This window comes from Dendrobates tinctorius, unplaced genomic scaffold (genome assembly GCF_039654945.1).
Source record: "Dendrobates tinctorius isolate UK_male_01 unplaced genomic scaffold, ASM3965494v1 ptg000011l, whole genome shotgun sequence".
Classification (NCBI taxonomy): domain Eukaryota; kingdom Metazoa; phylum Chordata; class Amphibia; order Anura; family Dendrobatidae; genus Dendrobates; species Dendrobates tinctorius.
In genome coordinates, this window is record NW_027361679.1 from 83,847,699 (window position 1) to 83,869,942 (window position 22,244).

Genomic DNA, 22,244 nt, shown 5'->3' on the forward strand with positions numbered 1-22,244 from the left:
ACATATAGGCAACCAGGTGGCACAAGGGCCCTGGGACCAGGGAAGAGAGTCCGCTTCCTCAAATATGAAGGAGCTGCTGGCAGTAAAACTAGCTCTCATTCATTTTCTAGATTCACTTAGTTCCCATCACACAAGGGTCTTCTCAGACAACCAGGTAGTGGTAGCATATCTAAACCACCAGAGGGGCACCAGATCTCGACCACTGATGGAGGTAACAAAGTCCATCTTCCACCTGGCAGAACACAATCTAGAATCCCTGACAGCTCTTCACATAAAAGGTGCAGAGAATCGAACGGTGGACTTTTTAAGCAGGACACGTCTAAAACAGGGGGAGTGGGAACTAAGCCAGTTAGTCTTCAACCAGATCGTGAAACTCTGGGGACGGCCAGAAATAGACTTATTTGCGAACAATCAGAACCAGAAGTTTGAAACCTTCTGCTCAATCGATCCCCGGGGGGGCCCAGTAGCTCTAGACGCTTTCACGATACCCTGGGATTATCATCTGGCCTACGCCTTCCTGCCAATATCTCTCATCCCCTTAGTACTGAGGAATATACGGGGGGACAAGGCGACGATAGTGGTAATAGCGCCCTTCTGGCCACGGAGAATATGGTTCTCCTGGCTGAGAAGAATGTCTGTAACGGATCCCTGGGTTCTACCAGAAACTCCAGACCTGCTATCCCAGGTACCAGTGTATCACCCCCACATAAAAAAACCTACACATGACAGCTTGGCTTTTGAGAGGGAGCTCCTAAGTAACAAGGGCTTCTCGTCAAACTTGGTAACCACGCTACTACAAAGCAGAAAGCCAGTAGCCACTAAAGCATATGGCAAAGTGTGGAAAAAGTTCATGTCAGTGTCAGGTTCCGACCCAGTGGGCGAAATTCCTGTAGACAAGATTCTGGAATTCCTACAGAGGGGGTTGGAAAAAGGGGTTAGCTACCAGCACCTTAAAAGTACAGGTGGCGGCCTTGGGAGCTTTGTATAACCATGACCTAGCCAAAAATAGATGGGTTATGAGATTCATTAGAGCCTCAAGTAGATCTAGGCCAATCCCCCTACACAAAAATATTGTCCCTTAAGATCTCCTTCCTCGTAGCCTTAACTTCTGCCTGCCACATTAGTGACATGCAAGCTCTGTCTGCCCGCTCACCCTTCACGCAAGTTCTGGATAATAGGGTAATTCTTAGAACCAACCCAGCATATCTCCCCAAGGTGTCTTCACAGTTTCATAGGACCCAGGAAATCTCCCTGCCCTCCTTCTGTCCCAATCCCAAAAACAAAACAGAAGAGGTATTACACACTTTAGATGTAAAAAGATGCCTGGTCCAATATTTGACAACCACGAGGGAGTTTAGGAAAGATAGGGCTCTGTTTGTCTGTTTTCAGGGTCCTCGGAAGGGTCAAAAAGCATCGAAGGCCACACTGGTGAGGTGGATAAAAGAGGCCATCACCCTATCCTACTCCTCTTGTGGGGCGGCCATCCCGGAGGACGTAAAGGCCCACTCAACCAGGGCAGTGGCATCTTCCTGGGCGGAGAAAGCCAGCGCTTCAATAGACCAGATATATAGAGCGGCCACTTGATTTTCCCCCTCTACATTTTTCAAACATTACCATCTAGACTTAACCTCCACCTCAGATCTCACCTTTGGGAAAAGGGTTCTGGAGGTGGTGGTCCCTCCCTAGATGTAAAATCTTAGTAATTCTCTCCGTGGTGCTGTCATGGGGGAAAGAGAAAATCGTTGTTACTTACCGATAACGGTATTTCTCTGATCCCATGACTGCACCCGTACATTCCCCCCCCTTTCACACACACAGGTGTGCACATTAAGGCCCCGTCTCACTAAGCAATCTCGGTAGCGAGATCGCTGCTGAGTCACAACTTTTGTGACGTAACAGCGATCTCACCAGCGAGATTGCTGTGTGTGACAGCGATCAGCGAGCGGCCCCCCTGCCGGTATCGCTGATCGCTGGAAGAAACCTCTGGACATTTCTTTGGTCGCTGGTCTCCCGCTGGCCAGCACGCATCGCTGTGTGTGACAGCGGGAGACCAGCGATCAGGTGTAAAAAAAAAAAAAAAAATAAAAAAAAATATAGTTATTCTCACCTTCCGACGTCCTGTTCAGCCATCCTGCCTCTCTCCACGCTCCGGTCCCAGTGATACTATTTTCTACAGCGATAGCCAGCGATGCCGGGCGCTCGGCGTCGCTGTGCTGATCGCTGGTGAAGCTGTCTGTGTGACAGCTCACCAGCGATCACATAGCGACTTACCAGCGATCCTGACACCTTCATATCGGTGTCGGGATCGCTGGTGAGTCGCTGAGTGAGTTAGTTAGCTTTAGTACTTAGCCACAAGGTGCCTCTATTAAGCTTAATTGGATTAATTTGATTAATTTTGGATTTTCATAACCATTAGAGTTGCAGCTGGAAGTTCTGTGTAATACTCTGTAAACCAACTGATGTGGGAGAGAGGTACCGCCTTTTTCATCTCTAGGTTTCCTGTCCCTGAGGGCAAATCCCTCTCTCTCCATGGTGCCATCATGTGATCAGAGAAATACCGTTATCGGTAAGTAACTATGATTTTGGCTTCGTTTTTTATTTTTATTTTTTTAAGGGGTTCGCTAAAGGGGTTAACTAATGGGACCGTTTTATAGGGTGGGTTATTGCGGACGCGGCGATACCAAATGTGTACTTTTTATTTAACTGTGTTTATTATTTTTAGACAAAAATGGAAATATGTCTTCTAATAAGGGACTTTATTCTGGCTGTGTTTTTATTTACCATACAACTATAGGATTAGTAATGGATTGATGTCTCTGACAACACTTCGTTATTAATCCATGGGCTTGATGTTACCTGTCAATACAAAGGTGACATCAGCCTCACAAATATGAACCCCACTTGCCACTGCTACAGGGAAAGTGCCAGTATTGGCGCATCTAATAGATATGCCTTTTCTGTGCAGCTGGGTGCTGTTATTTTTAGGCTGGTAGGGGCAAAATCCATGGCCCCTTAGAGCCTCAGGGGGCCCACTCCGTTTTTTTTTTATTTTATTTTTTAACAATGTAGGGTCCCATCTATTCTTGATAACCAGCCTTGTTGAAGCTGGCAGCTGAGGGTTGCTTCCCCCAGCTGTGAGTTTTGCCTGGCTGGTTATCAAAAATATGTGGGAATCATTTACAGCGCAGGAACTGGCTAATGAATACAGCCATCAGCCACTCCTTCTCTCGCTGTTATTAGCGGCATTAAGTGTTGGATGATGGGATCAGCTGACTCCAGTGACTGGAAGTAAACTTTATACCTCCGATCGCAGCTGAGCACTCACGCTGTCTTTTTGACAGCGTGGGAAACGCGGCTCTCTGACCGGCGGGGATGATTCTACCGCTGATCAGAAGTGGTGTTTGCCGCGTTGCCATGCACATGACAGCGTGACAAACACCCGGTGTTTGTGCATCTGAACCCAAACCGTAATGGTATGTGCACATGTTGCGGATCCTCAGTGGATTTTCCGTGTGGAATCATTGCAGATCCGCAAGTGTTTCACCATACAATGTTAACCAATGGAAAACTAAAATTGCTGTGCACATGCTGTGGAAAATTCCGCACGGGATCCACAGTGATTTATTTTCCGCAGTATGTCAATTCTTTGTGCGGATTCCGCTGCGTTTCTACACCCATTTCATTTTAGAAAAACCGCATGACAATCCTCTTAAAATCCGCATAAAAAGGTGCGGATTTTGACCTGCGGTTTCTGCCAAGAGATGCAGAATCCGCTCAGGAATTTCCTGAGCCCAATACGCAGCGTGTGCACATACCCCAACACGGACTTCCTGGTGAATTCAGTGTTTGGTGTCCGTGCCCGAACAGTAGGTGTTTGGTACGGATGCAGAACTACTGGGTTCGCCCATCTCTACTAATTTCGCAGGTTCCACCATTCACAATGCGTGATACCACATCAGAGTCCACTCCTCATCCTTTGACAATGACCTGTTCACACCCTCATTAGATGCTTTGATAAAGAAGTTGGGGGTCGGAATTGTTTCATTGTGCCTAATGTACATGTGTTTCCTGTAATATTAAGTTAGTCTAAAAACAAAACAAAAAAAAAAAAAGCCCCAATGGCCAGTGTGAAAATGGTAAATTTCTAATTTTAATTTATGTACATTAAGATGTTTTAAACAAAAATATCCCCCTCCAAATATTTGACACAAATTAATTTCAACAATGTCGTTTTCTGACGATGGCTCCTTTTAGTTGGTCAGGGGTCTGAATAATTGAATGGTTACACCAGTAGTAATTTTTTTTTGTCTCCAGGAACTGACCTCTTGTTTAAAATGTAGTAGGGTTTGCATCCAGTTACTCCCTATCAATGCAATAGGGGATAACTTATTGATCACTTAGGGTTCATCCGCTGTAAAGCTAAGCAATTCTGAGAATGGAATTCTGTAGCGCCCCTTTTGAACATAGCGAAGCATTCGGTCTCCAGTGGAACAACCTCTAACAAACAATCCATAAATAATTCCCTGTTGGGATAACTTGGTGCAAACCCTTTCAACAATGATTGGTAAATTAATTATTTGGGGATTTATTCCTGCCATGGACAAGGCAAAACAAGGTGTGTGGGAAGTCTATTTTAATCACTAAAAGGAAGAAAAAAAAGTTTTATTGGATCATTTCTTCGCTGCTGGACCATTATTGTTTCTGATAATCTGTGAGATTTTCAGCATGCTCCTGAAACAAACGGTGCTGTAGAAATCCTGCAGCGCACGCCAGGGTAATCCACTGATCTCGACTACTTTTGTTTTAAGACTGGATCAGGGGACCAGGCTTAATTATCATATTGTCCTACTGCTGACCTGACACAGAAGCGGGCGCCCCTCTCAAAATGAAATATGTTGTGCAGCCTCTTTTGGGGGTATAAATTTAATTTTTTACTTCTGATTTAGCGTATGTCTGCTTTGTAAATATTTCCGCGAAGCCCTTCGCAATGGAAGGTGATTTTAGTGTATAATATTTTACAAATTTGTAAGTTTTACTTCTAATGGTGTTGTTTTTTTTTTTCTTTTTTCTTCTCAGCTTTTCCATTAAATGGAGATTCTGTGTCTCTTGAGAGTGAGGGCAGGAGAGATGATCATCCGAATCCCATACCTGTACAGGAGGACCCTACTGTGGATGAATGCAGTTAGTATTTTTTTCCAGCAATATACAGTACATAGATTTTACTATCAATATCCACCAAAATCTGTTTAGATCTTCAGGTTACACTTTCTTGGGCTCTGTTCATAGTGGTCACTATTCAGGCGCGCTGATGCAGTATCCATTTCTTTTCAGCATGTTGGAGTTGAAGGCACCTGATTCTTAAACTGGGCACGTCTTAAAAATGGCATGCACCACAAATCTTACTCCAGTCTGTGAGGAAGCGGAGATAATAATTTTATTCCCTGGAAACAAAAATAGAATGAAATTCTAAGACTTTTTTTTTCCGACATAGAACATTGACAAGTGCTCACTGCGGGGTTGCAGTCTTTACAAACACTATAAGGGTATGTGTAAGAAGTGCAGGTCTTGTATATGCTTCCCTCCAAGTATGTAGAGTTCAGACCGTAATCGCTGAGCGCATGTGGGGTTGTGCCGCGGTGACAGCACAGGTCAAGGAAAAGTTTCCTTTGACGTCATTGACCCACGGAACGCCTGCGCGCGTATCGGTGGGCATTTTTGGAGAGGGAGAGAATGTGGAAAAGCATAAGTAAAAATAATGGTCTGGACACTGCCTTTCCTTCTTTCTGTTGGATCATCATGTTTATATCATACAGTTGGCCTTCTCAGTCATCTGGAATTTATTGTGTGTGCATATATATTTTATGTATTACACGTGCAATTTTCCCAATTTTTCATTCCCTCTTTTCTCTTGTTTTAAGATCCACAATCGTTCCAGCCCGTTTTTTTCACGCACATGCCTTCCTCATGCACACGGTTCCCCCCCTTTTATTATTGTATTGATTTAGGTCTTTTTCACATTGATAAGTTTCCACTTATCCTCTTTTCCTTTTCTTATATTCTTCTCTTTGCCCACATTCTCCCATCCCTCAAAAATGGCAGTGCTCATGCACGTCGGCGCTCCAACATGGGGCATCTACATGGGGTAGCGTAGGTCCCTGATGTAACAGGAAACTTTTCCGTCACCCTTTCTGTCATTGAAATCTTGGAAGTGATAACATCGTGGCCGGGGCCCTGCCCTTCTTGCGCTCAGTGACTGCAGTCCGGACTCCGAATACCTGATGGGAAGTGTATACAAGACCTGCATTTCTCACACATGCCCATACAACCACACCCTCTCCCCTCATGAGGGAGCAAACACGAAACGTGCGTCAGGGCTTTGTTGAGCACGAGGACATTTAACTCTGTGGGTAAGCACCCATCACGGCACACACGTTTTTTCTCTATATTGGTTAGCACATCTATACTTTTCCATCTTTTTCAATAGAGTCTTAGGTTTATTATGTAAATTGTGTATAGTGCCATCTTGTAGCCACATCACATTACTACCTATCATTACCTTGTTATATGAAATTGTACTTCTACTAACTACTTTTACTGTACCCTACTACTTGTTGACTATATACAGTTTGTCTTTGTTGCAGTCTTTTTTGTGTCCTTGCCATAGACCTACTAGTTTCATCATTGACCTAACTTTTTATATTGTCCATCTACTGTCACTTTTTTCTTTTCTGATATTTGCAATACAAATTGATATTTTGAAACGTGACATTACAGTGGATGTCAACTTTTGCACGCCCATGGTTTCAGTACTGTGCAAGTAAACATTACATTTGTTGCAATTTTATTTTCCTCTGTTTGCATATCCCTGTAGAATTCCCTCTCTGTGATCAACATAGAACATGGATTGCTTGGAGATGTATTGACTATTGCTCTGATAGTCTTGCGGACAGCTTCTGTTTTGTCTTCTCACATACATATCATTAGCACTTCTACAATCATGGCTGAAAGTGATTTTCACCCTTGAAATTGTATAGGAAAATGAAGTATTTCTCCTAGAAAATTATTGCAATCACACTTGTTTTGTTAAACACATGTTTATTTTCTTTGTGTGTTTTGAACAACACAAAAAAGGGAAAAAAGGCAAATTGGGCATAATTTCACACACAAACCCGAAAATGGGCCTGAGAAAATTGTTGGAATCCCTTACTTATGCCTGCTTTGTTTAGTACAGTTGTTCTGATTTTCCCATTTTTACATCTTGTTGTCTAGACTGTCTTGCTTCTTCTACTCCAAGTGTTGATGGGGGATCCTTTACTAGACCCCATTCTTTAATCTTAATATTATATTAAGTACCGTACCTATTATGGCCAATGAATCTAGGTATCTTCTATTTCCCCTAGAGTCTATATGATTTGGATGCCGCTAAAACACACTAATAATAACTCCTTAGGCTATTTTAACTACAAAAAGGGGGGACAATGGCTAAATCAATCTGCACTATTAAAAACATCATGTTCGGTTTTGTCCTATATAATGAGATGTGGACACGCCTATATATGCAGTTCACATTATGCAGCTAGATAGTGCGTTCTAAGGCTGTTTTTGGAATGTTCATACATGCGTAAAGTAAGGGTTAAGAACGCTCTTTATTGGAGTGCAGTAAAATATTGCAGTATGTGGACATGTCCATGTATGTGGTCCGCATTGGCACGCAGCTACGTAGTGCGGTTTAAGACTGACACTGAAATATCTATACAAGTGCAAAGGAAGGGTTAAAAGCGCTCCTTATTGGAGCGCGGTGAAGTATTGCGTTATATATAACGAAGTCTGCCGCCTAAAACCTCCATTGTGCATGTCCAAAAACATGCCGTCTCCTAGCATTCAGAAAGTGGCTTGCGTTCCACACTGGAGCACACGCCTGCAATCATCAAGTATGAGACGCCTGTCTGCGCATGCGCAGAGGAACGCCACAGAACACTGGGTGCGCACCATGTTAGAATGCTCAGCTTGTATTTTAATCATCTGGAGTGCACGGCTATAACTGTTTAGACATGTTATATTTATTTTATGAACGTTTAGCATCACAGTGAATTGATTTTGAAACACTCAGCGTGTATTTCAGGTATTTAATTCATTCTATGTCTCCTGCTTTTCACATAATATCATTGTATTCCCCCTTTTTGAATCATACCGCTGGAAATAGGGTTTGATGTGTGGGTTTTTTTTTCTTTGAGCAAATTCATCAAGGAGACTCTATCTATGACCTAGTGTGACCTGGGAAATGTGGGTGTGTCTGTCTTGGCTGGACTTGACTGGTCCTTGGACTCCATTTTAGGATATATAAAATAGTCCTATATGGCATTTGGACAGGTTTGCCTCTCTATCTGGACACCTCACATCCATGAATTGGCTGGTTCCTTATTGTGCCTCCTGATGAACAGTGTGGACGGGGAAACGCGTCGAGGCTGGAAGCTAAGTTTGGGTTAACCCCCAGCTGTTTCTATAATTTTTTTTTTTTTTGGCAATAAGTATCATCCATTGCCTTCTATGGGAACCAATATGGATATAATTCTGATGTTCCTTTATTGAACCATGCTATTTTTTACCGCTTGTTTGATTTTACTGCAGAGTTTATTATTTTTTTTTTTTTTTGGCTTTATTTGATAATGCATATGGAATCTATGCTTTCTGTAGTCTATTAATACCCAAAAAGACAAGATTTCCACTATCTACTGGTAGCTTATGGAATCTATATTTTCTGTGGTCTATTAATACTCAAAAAGACAAGACTTGCTGCTATCTATTGGTAATAAAAGGTTTCTCTGTTTACATGTAATAGCCTGTCTTTTATATATTGTACATTAATAATCTGTGTATCCTGTAGTTTATAAGGGTCATTTAGGGTGAGTCTGGGACAGCCGCCGTGGAGTGGGGGCGCCAAATCGTATCTTTTAGGGTGCCAACCTCCACTGTCAGGAAGGGATAGCAGGCTAGTGTAGGGCTATCGTAGGTTATTGTATAGAGTGTGTTAATGCACTAGGGGGGTGTTTTTTACCTCAATTTTTTTAAAGTTTCATATTTTTAAAGGGATTATATGATTGCACTTTTGATATTTCTTCCCTGGTCCTGTGGACATTTCTTTTGATTAACCTTGTGGGTAAACTACTTTGGTTCAAGCTTGTGATGCTCGTTCAAACTCGCCTATGACATGTAACAGGTATGGGCAATGGGAAGATTAAACCTGAATCCAGATAAAAAGGGGAGAAGTTGACTCCAGTCTTTGCATTTTGTATCTGTGTGTGCCACACCAAGCTTGGAGAAGAGAACTTTCTGGGGACTTGGGAACCAGGATTGTTGAAAATCTCAGCAATCTCAATGTTACAAGTTCATCTCCAGAGATCTGGATGTTCTTTTGTCTACGGTGCATAACATAATCAAGAAGTTTACAACCCATGGCACTGTAGCTAATCTCTCTGGAAGGCAGAGAAAAATTGATGAAAGGTTGCAAAGCAGAATAGTTTGGATGGTTTGTTAAGCAGGCCCAATCAAGTTCCAAAGAAATTCGAGCTGTCCTGCAGGTTCCGTGCATCAATGTCAGCACAAAGTTTTGTCAACATTTGAATGAAATTCTGTGGCAAGAGACCCAGGAGGATCCCACTGGGGACACAGACGAAAAGCTAGACTGCAGTTTGCCATAATGTGAGTAAGCCAAAATCCTTCTGGGAAAGCGTCTTGTGGACAGATGAGACCCAGATAGAGCTTTGGTAAAGCCAATTATTCTACAGTTTTACCAAAAATAGAACAAGGCCTACAAAGAAAAGAGCACAGTACCTACAGTCAGGTATGGTGGAGGTTAAAAGATGTTTTGTTGCCTCTGGCATTCGGTGCCTTGACTGTGTGCAAGGCATCATGGAATCTGAAGATTACCAAAGGATTTTGGTTCACAATGTAGTGTCTAATGTGAAAGCTGGGTTTGTGTCCTAGGTCATGGGTCTTGCAGAAGGATAATAACCCCAAACATGCTTCAAGAAGCACCCAGAAATGAATGGAAACAAAGAACTGGAGCGTTCTTTAGTGACCAGTGCTGTTGGGAGAAGGCGCCCTTTAACCGGTTCCCAACCTGTGACACAGCGTATGCGTCATGAAAGTCGGTGCCAATCTGACCTATGACGCATACCCTGTGTCATGAATTCAAAGCCCCCCTGCGGGTCGGGTGACCGGGGTCTTTGAAAGGTCACCTGACCCGCAGATACAGGGGGCTTTGTAATTCACCACAGGGGGCGTGGCTTCGCCCCCACGTGGCTGCGATCGCTCTGATTGGCTCTTAAAAGTGAAACAGCCAATCAGAGCGATAGTAATATTTCATCAATGAAAATTGATGAAATACTACAATCCAGCCATGGCCGATGCTGCAGTAGCATCGGACATGGCTGGAAACACCGATTCGACCCCCACCGGCGATCGCCCCCCCCCGCAACTGAATGACAGCGGCCGATCTGCCGCCGCTGTCATCATCTGCCCCCCCTCCCATTCCCTCCGCTCCCCGCCAGCTTCCGATAACTCCCTCACCCACTCTCACCGCCCCCGGCACCTTCTAAGTCCCCCCGTCGCTCCCGGTGTCCGGCGGGTCCGGTTCATGGGCGCCGCCATCTTAGAAAATGGCGGGCGCATGTGCAGTGCGCCCGCCCGAATCTGCCGGCTGCAGATTCCATTATTTCATTTTGATCACTCACAGTGATCAAAATGAAATAAAAAGTAAATGAACCCCCCCGATTATCACCCCCATAGGTAGGCATAACTAATAAAATAAAGAAAATATTTGTATTTTTTTTTTCCATGAGGGTTAGGGTTGGAAAGAGGCTTAGGGTTGGAAAGAGGCTTAGGGTTGGAAAGAGGCTTAGGGTTGGAAAGAGGCTTAGGGTTGGAATGAGGCTTAGGGTTGGAATGAGGCTTAGGGTTGGAATGAGGCTTAGGGTTGGAATGAGGCTTAGGGTTGGAATGAGGCTTAGGGTTGGAATGAGGCTTAGGGTTGGAATGAGGCTTAGGGTTGGAATGAGGCTTAGGCTTGTGGTTAGTGTTATGGTTAGTGTTGGGGTTAGGGTCAGGGATGTGTTGGGGTTAGGACTGTGGTTAGGGATGTGTTGGGGTTAGGGTTGAAGTTAGAAATGTGGGGTTTCCACTGTTTAGGCACATCAGGGGGTCTCCAAACGCGACATGGTGCAACCATTGATTCCAGCCAATTTTGCGTTCAAAAAGTCAAATGGTGATCCCTCCCTTCCAAGCCCCGACGTGTGCCCAAACAGTAGTTTACCCCCACATATGGGGTATCGGCGTACTCAGGAAAAATTGCACAACTTTTGGGGACTAATTTCTCCTATTATCCTTGGGAAAATAAAAAAAATTGGGGGCTAAAAAATTATTTTTGTGGAAAAAAAAATGTTTTTTTTCATTTTCACGTCTCTGCATTATAAACTTCTGTGAAGCACTTGGGGGTTGAAAGTGCTCACCATACATCTACATAAGTTCCTTGGAAGGTCTAGTTTCCAAAATGGGGTCACTTGTGGGGGGTTTCCACTGTTTAGGCACATCAGGGGCTCTGCAAACGTAATGACGACCGCAGACTATTCCATCAAAGTCTGCATTTCAAAACGTCACTACTTCCATTCCGAGCCCTGACGTGTGCCCAAACAATGGTCCCTCCCCACATATTGGGTACCAGCGTACTCAGGACAAACTGGACAACAACTTTTGGGGTCCAATTTTTCCTGTTACCATTGTGAAAAAAAAACTGCGGGCTAAAAAATCATTTTGTGAGAAAAAAAAAAGATTTTTTATTTTCACGGTTCTGCGTTATAAACTTCTGTGAAGCACTTGGGGGTTCAAAGTGCTGCTCACCACACATCTAGATAAATTCCTTGGGTGGTCTAGTTTCCAAAATGGGGTCACTTGTGGGGGGTTTCCACTGTTTAGGCACATCAGAGGCTCTGCAAACGTAACATGATGCCCGCAGACCATTCGATCAAGTCGGTATTTCAAAACGTCACTACTTCCCTTCCGAGCCCCGACGTGTGCCCAAACAATGGTCCCTCCCCACATATGGGGTATCGGCGTACTCAGGACAAACTGGACAACAACTTTTGGGGTCCAATTTTTCCTGTTACCCTTGTGAAAATAAAAAATTGCGAGCTAAAAATTCATTTTTTCAGGAAAAAAAGATTTTTTATTTTCATGGCTCTGCGTTACAATCTTCTGTGAAGCACTTCGGGGTTCAAGGTGCTCACCACACATCTAGGCAAGTTCCTTATGGGGTCTAGTTTCCAAAATGGGGTCACTTGTGGGGGGTTTCCACAGTTTAGGTACATCAAGGGCTCTGCAAATGTAACATGATGCCCGCAGACCATTCCATCAAAGACTGCATACCAAAACGTCACTACTTCCCTTTCGAGCCCTGACGTGTGACCATACAGTGGTCATCCCCCACATATGGGGTATCGGCGTACTCAGGACAAACTGGCCAACAACTTTTGGGGTCCAATTTATCCTGTTACCCTTGTGAAAAAAAAAAATTGCGTGCTAAAAATAATTTTTTTTTGAGGGAAAAAAAATGATTTTTTATTTTCACGGCTCTGCGTTATAAACTTCTGTGAAGCACTTGGGGTTCAAGGTGCTCACCACACATCTAGATAAGTTCCTTGGGGGGTCTAGTTTCCAAAATGGGGTCACTTGTGGCGGGTTTCTACTGTTTAGGCACACAGGGGCTCAGTAAATGTAACATGACGCCCACAGACCATTCCATCAAAGTCAGCATTTCAAAATGTCACTACTTGCCTGCTGAGCCCCAACGTGTGCCCAAACAGTGGTTCCCCCCCACATATGGGGTACCAGCGTACTCAGGACAAACTGAACAACAACTTTTGGGGTCCAATTTATCCTAGTCCCCTTGTGAAAATAAAAAAATTGCCAACTAAAATAATTTTTTTTTAGGAAAAAAAAGATTTTTTTTATTTTTACTGCTCTGCATTATAAACTTCTGTGAATCACCTGGGGGTTCAAAGTGCTCACTATGCATCTAGATAAGTTCCTTAGGGGGGTCTAGTTTCCAAAATGGGGTCATTTGTGGGGGAGCTCCAAAGTTTAGGCACACAGAGGCTCTCCAAACACGACATGGTGTCCGCTAACGATTGGAGCTAATTTTAATTTCAAAAAGTCAAATGGCGCTCATTCCCTTCTGCGCCCTGCCGTGCACCCAAACAGTGCGCCCCCCCACACACACACACACACACATATGGGGTACCAGCGTACTCAGGACAATCTGGACAACAACTTTTGTGGTCCAATTTCTCCTGTTACCCTTGTGAAAATAAAAAATAGCGTGCTAAAAAAATCATTTTTGAGGAAAAAAATGGATTTTTTTATTTTCACTGCTCTATGTTATAAACTTTTGTGAAGCACTTGTGGGTTCAAAGTGCTCACTACACATCTAGATAAGCTCCTTAAGGGGTCTAGTTTCCAAAATGGTATCACTTGTGGGGGAGCTCCAATGTTTAGGCACACAGGGGCTCTCCAAACGCGACATGGTGTCCGATAACGATTGGAGCTAATTTTCCATTCAAAAAGTCAAATGGCGCTCCTTCTCTTCCGGGCCCTGCCGTGCACCCAAACAGTGGTTTATGACCACATATGAGGTATCGGTGTACTCAGGAGAAATTGCCCAACAAATTTTAGGATCCATTTTATCCTGTTGCCCATGTGAAAATGAAAAAACTGAGGCTAAAAGATAATTTTTGTGAAAAAAAAGTACTTTTTTTTTTTTTTTTACGGATCAATTTGAGAAGCACCTGGGGGTTCAAAGTGATCACTATGCATCTAGATAAGTTCCTTGGGGGGTCTAGTTTCCAAAATGGGGTCACTTGTGGGGGAGCTCCAATGTTTAGGCGCACAGGGGCTCTCCAAACACAACATGGCAAGCGCTAAATATTCCAGCATATTTTCCATTCAAAAAGTCAAATGGCGCTCCTTCCCTTCTGAGCCCTGCCGTGCGCCCAAACAGTGGTTTATGACCACATATGAGGTATCGGTGCGCTCAGGAGAAATTGCCCAACAAAGTTTAGGATCCATTTTATCCTGTTTCCCATGTGAAAATGAAAAAATTGATGCTGAAAGAAAATTTTTGTTGGAAAAATTAAAATGTCCATTTTTTCCTTCCATATTGCTTTAGCTGCTGTGAAACACCTGAAGGGTTAATAATCTTCTTGAATTTGGTTTTGAGTAGCTTGAGGGGTTCAGTTTTTAGAATGGTGTAACTTTTGGGTATTTTCTGCCATATAGACCCCTCAAAGTGACTTCAAATGCGAGTTGGTCCCTAAAAAAAAAAAAATGGTTTTGCAAATTTTGTTGTAAAAATGAGAAATCACTGGTCAACTTTTAACCCTTATAACTTCCTAACAAAAAAATATTTTGCTTCCAAAATTGTGCTGATGTAAAGTAGACATGTGGGAAATGTTATATATTAACTATTTTGTGTCATATAACTCTCTAGTTTAACAGAATAAAAATTCAAAATTTGAAAATTGCAAAATTTTCACCAAATTTCTGATTTTTTCACAAATAAACGCAAAAATTATCGACCTAAATTTACCACTAACATGAAGCCCAATATGTCACGAAAAAACAATCTCAGAATCGCTAGGATGCGTTGAAGCGTTCCAGAGTTATTACCTCATAAAGGGACACTGGTCAGAATTGCAAAAAATGGCCAGGTCATTAAGGTCAAAATAGGCTGGGTCATGAAGGGGTTAAATATGAGAGACCTGGAGCAGTTTGCAAAAGAAGTGGTCCAAAATTCCAGGGGAGGTGTAAGAAGCTGTTTGATGGTTATAGCAAGCGACTGATTGCAGTTTTTTATTCCAAAGTCTGTGCAATCAAATATTAAATTAAGGATGCCAACAATTTTGTCCAGCCCCTTTTTGGGGTTTTGTGTGAAATTGTCCAGTTTGTCTTTTTTGTCTCCTTTTGTTTTTCCTTTGTGTGTATTGGAACACAAAAAAGTGTAATTGCAAGAATTTTCTGGGCGAAATACTTCAGTTTCTTGAACAATTTCAATGTGTCAAAATGTTTGGAAATGACTTTGAAAAAACCGCAGTTAAGTAGGGATGTAGTTAAATTTAGCAGTGAGCGCAAAATATAAGGAAATTACCGAGATGCCAATTATTGGGTGGGAGCCTCCTCTTCATAGTAACTGGCTTTTCAAACTAGGAGTAGTGATGAGCAAACATGCTCGTATAAGGTGTTAAAATGCTTGAGTCGCCATGGCTGCATGTCTCGCAGCTGTTCGACAGCCGCAGCACATGCAAGAATTGCATAACAAACAGGAAATCCCTGCATGTGTTGTGGCTGCAGCTGTGGCGACGTGAGCATTTTTGTCGAGCACACCGAAAATACTCAATTAGGAAACGAGCGTCCTCGGATAACACATTATCCCAGCACTCTCGCTCATCACTAACCTGGGGGCTTGCTTATGTTAACAGCCGATTCAGTTGTTGCTGGACATCTTATTTTCTCCAGCTTGTGTTTTCTGATGGAGTTATCGTGTATTTTGAGAGATTTCATATAGAATAATCTGTGAATTGTGGCCCAGTTCACATGCTGTTTTATTACAGCAATCTGCATGTGGCTTTTTTTTTTATCTTGGGGTTATGACTTCCTTTATATGTTAATGAGGAAATTCCAAATGTTAAAACTCTAATTCAATTTCATTTGAAAAAATAAACTCCTTTAGAAAACTCTTCTACTGTACAGCCATGCTGTTGTGATGGACCCAGTATGTGGTTTAGCATTATCCTGCTGAAATATGTAATGACTTCCATGAAATAAAGTGGCTAGATGGGAGCATATGTTCCACAACCCCCTATATAATGCTCCGTACTGATGGTGCCTTACAAGAAGTGTAAGCTTCCCATGGCATAAGGCATTCATACCATCAGAGATGCAGGCTTTTAACCGCTTTGCAACCTTGGGTTTTCCAGTTTTTGAGTTTCCATCTTTTGCGCCCCTTCTTCCCAGAGCCATAACTTTTTTTTTTTTTTTTTTTTCTTTTTTTTTTTTTATGTTCCATCAATATGGCCATGTGAGGACTTGTCATTCAAAAGTAAAACTCATCCTGCAAAAAGCATCATTGGTTTTGCCATATAGGGTAATGAAAAACGGGGGGAAAAATTCAAAGTGTGGTGAAATAGCAAAAAAAAAGTGCAATTCCACAATTTTTTTTTTTTGTATTGCTATATTACCATGTTCACTAATTGCTAAAACTGACCGGCCATTATGATTCTCCAGGTCATTACTAGTTCATAGGCACCAAACGTGTAGGTTCTCTTTTTTTTTATTTAAGTGGTGAAAAAAAGCAAAGTTTCTTAATTAAAAAAAAAAAAAAAAAGTTGCCATTTTCTGAGACCCTTTGGAGTAAAGACATCCACCAAAAGGAATAATTAAAATAGTTTTATTCTCAAAGACTCATAATTTTAACAAGAAGTACATAAAGACGGGTCACATAATTATAGAGCTCCATATGATGAAGAATTCAGGTGCAGAAAAAACACACATGCAGCAATACTAATAGCAATGGAGTAAAAAGTATATAATGGATATATAGATATAAATAAAGTGCCAGTGCTTCAAGTCTTAATCAAAGATATCCAAGACATCCCACAGAGTGACCCCCTCTCAGTACTATCCCGTCACAGCATAATAGCTCAAAGTCTCAATTTGGAGGCCACATAATGGAAACCATTCAAAAACGCTTACCCATAGCTGATGAGTATGTCACACGTGTAGCCCCTACGCGCGTTTCGCGTGGGCTTCGTCAGGGGGCTGTGATCACCCGTCTTTATGTACTTCTTGTTTAAAATGATGAGTCTTTGAGAATAAAACTATTTTAATTATTCCTTTTGGTGGATGTCTTTACTCCAGTTGGTTTTGTATACAAGTTATTGGGAGTAATTCCACAGCTAGTGCATGTTATGGGGTGGTCACCATGGGTCAAGGCCACCTATAATCATATGTTCACTGCCCTTGAAATTGTGTTTGCTATTTTCTGAGACCCGTAGCGTCTCCATTTTTCATGATCTGGTTCCGGGGAAGGGCTTTTTTTTTTTTTTTTTGTGCACCGAGCTGACTATTTCAATACCAATTTTTGGGGTAGATACAATCTTTCAATCATCCACTATTGCATTTTAATGCAATGTTGCAGCAACAATACAGCACTGTACAAAAAGAGGACTTGAAAAACCTCCAATAATGAGAACAGCAATAGAACAACAAGGTTTACCCGTACAGGCCTCCAAACAAATGCACTATCAGGGTGCAGTGGACCCATATAAAGATGGCAACACAGGTGCAAAAATACCAATCAAGCAACTGCTCCAGCCTACCAATACATGGAGGGGGCGATTGCCTGGTATGTTGATGCACAAAAACAACTTGTATGCGGCGCTGTTCACACTAAGGCCATGCACAGCGTCCAGGCCAGCCTAGTACCAACACCCTTCTATTAGTTCAGGCGGGCTGCCCAGCGCTAATAAATGCATGCCGTGTGGAAAACAGACACCGCAGTTTACAAGACCAAATGAGCCCAACTGCACCCTGAATAAAAAGTGCAAAAAACACATTTTAAAAAAAATGTTTTCCACACGGCATGCATTTATTAGCGCTGGGCAGCCCGCCTGAACTAATAGAAGGGTGTTGGTACTAGGCTGGCCTGGACGCTGTGCATGGCCTTAGTGTGAACAGCGCCGCATACAAGTTGTTTTTGTGCATCAACATACCAGGCAATCGCCCCCTCCATGTATTGGTAGGCTGGAGCAGTTTCTTGATTGGTATTTTTGCACCTGTGTTGCCATCTTTATATGGGTCCACTGCACCCTGATAGTGCATTTGTTTGGAGGCCTGTACGGGTAAACCTTGTTGTTCTATTGCTGTTCTCAATGTTGCAGCAACCCAAAAATTTTAATTGTGGCGTTTTTGACTTTTTTTTTTCTTCTCGCTATGCCGTTGAACGATCGGATTAATTCTTTTTATGTATTGATATATTGATTGGGCGATTCTGAATGCTGCAATATCATATACCGTATATACTCGAATATAAGCCGAGGCACCTAATTTTGCCACAGAAAACTGGGTAAGCTTATTGACTACAGTATAAGCCAGGTATGCATTGTCCCTTCATCCCTGTCCTGGTATGCGTGGCTCCCCTCATAGCTGTCCTGGTATGGGTGGCTTCCCCCCCCACTCCTCCACTCGTCCTTGTATGCATGCTTCCTACTCACCCCTGCAGCGTGCCCTACAGCACCTTGTTATGCCGCCGGAAGATTGCACCACCCAGTAAGGTAATGAATATTCCCTCCATGCCTATAGGAGTGGAGATGTGTGCATATTCATTAACTTAATGAGCGGCCCCACATGACCGCTCAGCACAGGAAGAGCTGCTGGAAGCCGGAACCAACAAGGTGCTGCGAGGGCACTCTGGAGGGCAAGTAGGATGTCTTCTGTAAGCCGGCGGCTGCAGCAGTCGCAGGAGGATCCCACCTTAGACGTCACTATATGTCTAAGGTGGGAAAGGCACTGTGTGTTGATAACAAGCTGGTACTCCTCTGGAACCTGTGGTTTCTATAAAGAATGTCACATTTTTATTCAACTGACCACAGAAAGTTTTCAGATTTGCCTCAGTCTAGTATAAATAAGCTTTGTACTAGAGAAGTCTGTAGTGTTTCTAGAATGTGATACATGATAAAGCTTTATCGTGCATTTGTGAATAACACGACAAACGCGTTCATTGACTGATTTCTGGAAGTATTCCTGAGCCAATGCACTGATTTGCATGACTGAATCATGCCTGTTTTTAATGTAATGCCACCTAAGAGCCCATAGATTACCTGCAATTTTTAGATGTAGTTGTTCAGATTGATGAACCTCTGACCATCTTTGCTTCTGAGAGACTCTGCCTTTCTAACACTCCCTTTTTATACTATAGTCATGTGACTTGGTTGAAAATTGACCCTCCAGCTGTTTTATATTCCTACCATTTACTTTTCCAGCCTCTTGTTAGCCCTATCCCAACACTTAAGATGTGTTGCTGCCATCATATTCTGATTGCTGTTAGACATTTTCCCATTTCATTTGAAGAAATTAACTTTCTACTGTGTTTTATGTTCTGTATAAAGATGAGTATTTGGTGTGTTTTTTGATGTTGCAGCACTTTGGCACTAATTGGGTTATGTGTGTTTTCATTGCGCTTTTGAATTTTTTACACTGAGTTTTTGGGTTTCTTTTTTTTGGCTATGAAAGAACTTTATTGATAGTGATGTGTGGATTACATGTATATGTGATGTGTTTGCACAGGGAAAACTCGTGTGTTTTTGGGTTTTTTTTACCTGTGTATTTTCTGCATCTAATGCAAGTGTATGGGGAAAATCTGCAGATTAAACTGTGTACTCGCAAGAGAAAGACAAGACATGTTGCGGATTTCTAACCCGCACCACAGGTCAATTTATGTAAAGGGGGGAAAAAAAATCACAGTGGTCATGAGACTTCTATAAATCCCAACCACTTTGGAACTGTAAGATGCTGCTTTTTTTTCTTTTTTGCTCTGCAAAAATGCTCCGCATCAAAACTTGTCGTGGGAATTTGCCGTATATTATCTTTTTTGGAACTGTTGTTGTAAAACAGAACCATGTATTATTTTTTTCTTGTATTGATTATAAAAGTTTTAACTAATGTGGTTTTTTTTTTTTCTTTTCCCCATGTTAGAAGACTAAGCCCTCGCATTTAAACAGAGTTCCCAAGACGCTGAGGAGCCAACACTATGAATTATCCTTGTTTATGTTGTAAACTACCCTTGAAATGCAGATATTGTACCTTCGAGCTTGAATCTGAATTTTTTTTTCCCATTTGCTTAGATATTTTTTTTGCTTAGAATTTTTTTGCCACTGAGCTTCTATGGATTGATATGAACATAAATGTTTCTTTTTATAAATAACGTACTGTATATGAGTATTTTTTAGGTGTTATTGTAAACTATTTTGTTGGTTAAAAAAAAAAATTGCCTAATCAAACATTTCTTTATATTCCTACATACATAATGTGTATGATGGTCTGTAAACCTATTCCTGTCTGTCTGGGGTATTGTTGATATGAGTTTTTATAAAGATGACTATGTATAAATTTTAAAACCTTGATATAAAGTTCACAATTTTTCATCTTTTCCTCAAAGAAAATGTGCTATCAGATATAGACTTATTGTTAAAATATTTTTAACATAAAAACTTGCTTTAAACAATTGTTGGTTATTTTAATTCATGTCACTATATACATATTTAAAAAAACCAAACTCATGAAATCCTGTAGTCTTCAATCTAGACAAATATTGTGATTTCATACTTCCTGTTCTGTGCAAAGATTTTTTCTTTTAAGCAGTTGCTTTTTGTTATAATACTTCCTGTGACGATATTGAGATGACACCTATGTATGGATAACACAGAATCACACCACAATACGTGATGGTCACAGCTCACCTCCTCCTTCTCCCTGCACAGGTCACAAAACAAGGGTAGAGAGATTCTCTCACAGAATTAATGAACATCTTCAGTCAATTGCTTTCTATGGAGCTGCTTTTATAGCATATGTTTAAATGCTGAAACAGACAGCTGGGCCAAGATGGCTTTTCCCTTTAATCCTGAACAGAAAGAAATCTTATCAGTGTTTGATTTGAATTGGTAAACAGGAATCAGTCTTACATTTCAATTTTAAGGGTGTTTGTGTTATATAAATTAATGTGTTTATTAAAAAGTTACACAATTTTTAATACACGTTTTGTTTCAATTCTCACCAACTTTGATCTGTTTTCTTTTCCAATTATGACTTAAAAAAACCAACTCGAAATTAAAAGTGACTTCTGCTGTAAACACATGTTGAAGTTCAAATCCACCTTTTGGTGTTGGCTACCACATGATGTATAAATTGCATGGGCTACCCATTTGATGAACTCCTGCTCATATACTCATTTAAAACTTAAATGGAGTCTGTCAGCTGGTTTTTGCTACCTTATCTGAGAGCAGCATAATGTAGGAAAAGAGAGGCTCAATCCAGCTATGTATCACTTAGATTACTGGGTGCAGCAATTGTGACACAATCGGAGGTTTTAGATTTAGCATGAAGCAGAGCTGAGAAAGCTAGCCCAGGCTTTGTATATATGTCTATAAACAGTGAGGTGCTCCTCACAGGTGGGGATGTGCCGGGCTACCAGGCACACTCTTCAGTGTCCCAGCAAGATTCTGGTGCAAAAACAATCATTGTAAGAAAACAAAACCAGGGAGCTTGATTAAAAGGTGTTCTGCCAGTTCGATCAAGAGATGAGGTTAAATTACTTTTGTCACTTTAATAAGCTGTAATACTCTGTTCGTAATGGCTGATGTGGTAATAGCACCATCTGGTGTCTTGTTCCACTGCCCCTGGTATGAAACCTTGTGAAACACCATGGGCAGTTCACAAAACTGTTACCTCCACAGGTTTTCCTTTAGGCCTCTTTCACACATCAGTTTTTTAGAATCAGTCGCAATCCGTCAAAGTGTGAAAAAGACGGATCCTGTGCAGATTGTAAAAAACTGATGCACTGGATCTGTTTTTTTGACGGATCCGTCGAAGCAGCAGATGTTGGAATTTTAAAGGAATACAATTCGAGAATGAGAAAATTTAATGGGGTTAAAATAAGACAAATTATTCCGGGCATGCTCAGTTTTAAAAGATGGAATCCATCGCTGGATTCCGTCTTTTGACGAACAGTGACGGATCCTGCGGCCACAGGCTTCCATTAGAGCCAACGACGGACGGCACTGGCTCCGTCGCTGTCTGACTTTTTGACATTCACATAAAACGTTCCTTTGTCCCGCATCTCCGCCCGACAGACAAAGATTTTCCGACGGATCCGTCGGACGACACGTGTGGCCATCCGTCACAATCTGTCGCTAATACAAGCCTATGAGAAAAAGGATCCAGTGCTGGATCATTTTTTTTTTACAAAAAACGACAGATTGTGACTGATGGCAAAAAACTGATGTGTGAAAGAGGACTTATGGAGCTGGTAAGTTGACTCGAGAGACCAAACCTAAGGAACTCAGCAATCCATGTCCCCTACATGGGGAACCTCATTACCTGCTAAAATGCAGAGCCTGCAGAGACATCTCTAGAAGACTGCA

The 22,244-nt window shown here is 41.9% G+C and overlaps 1 protein-coding gene across 2 annotated transcripts in view; it reads left to right on the forward strand.

The window, feature by feature from the left end:
- Positions 1-20,854, forward strand: part of HDGFL2 (HDGF like 2) — an 86,512-nt gene extending 65,658 nt beyond the window's left edge. The window contains exons 15-16 of one of the 2 annotated variants that reach the window (XM_073543993.1): positions 5,077-5,181; positions 19,801-20,854. In XM_073543993.1, coding sequence (XP_073400094.1) covers positions 5,077-5,181; positions 19,801-19,808 — 113 coding nt within the window. In that variant the 3' untranslated portion in view covers positions 19,809-20,854. Of the gene's footprint in view, positions 1-5,076; positions 5,187-19,800 lie in introns of those variants that run through there. The other variant, XM_073544002.1, reaches the window with a different exon arrangement.
- The last annotated feature ends 1,390 nt before the right edge of the window (positions 20,855-22,244 follow it).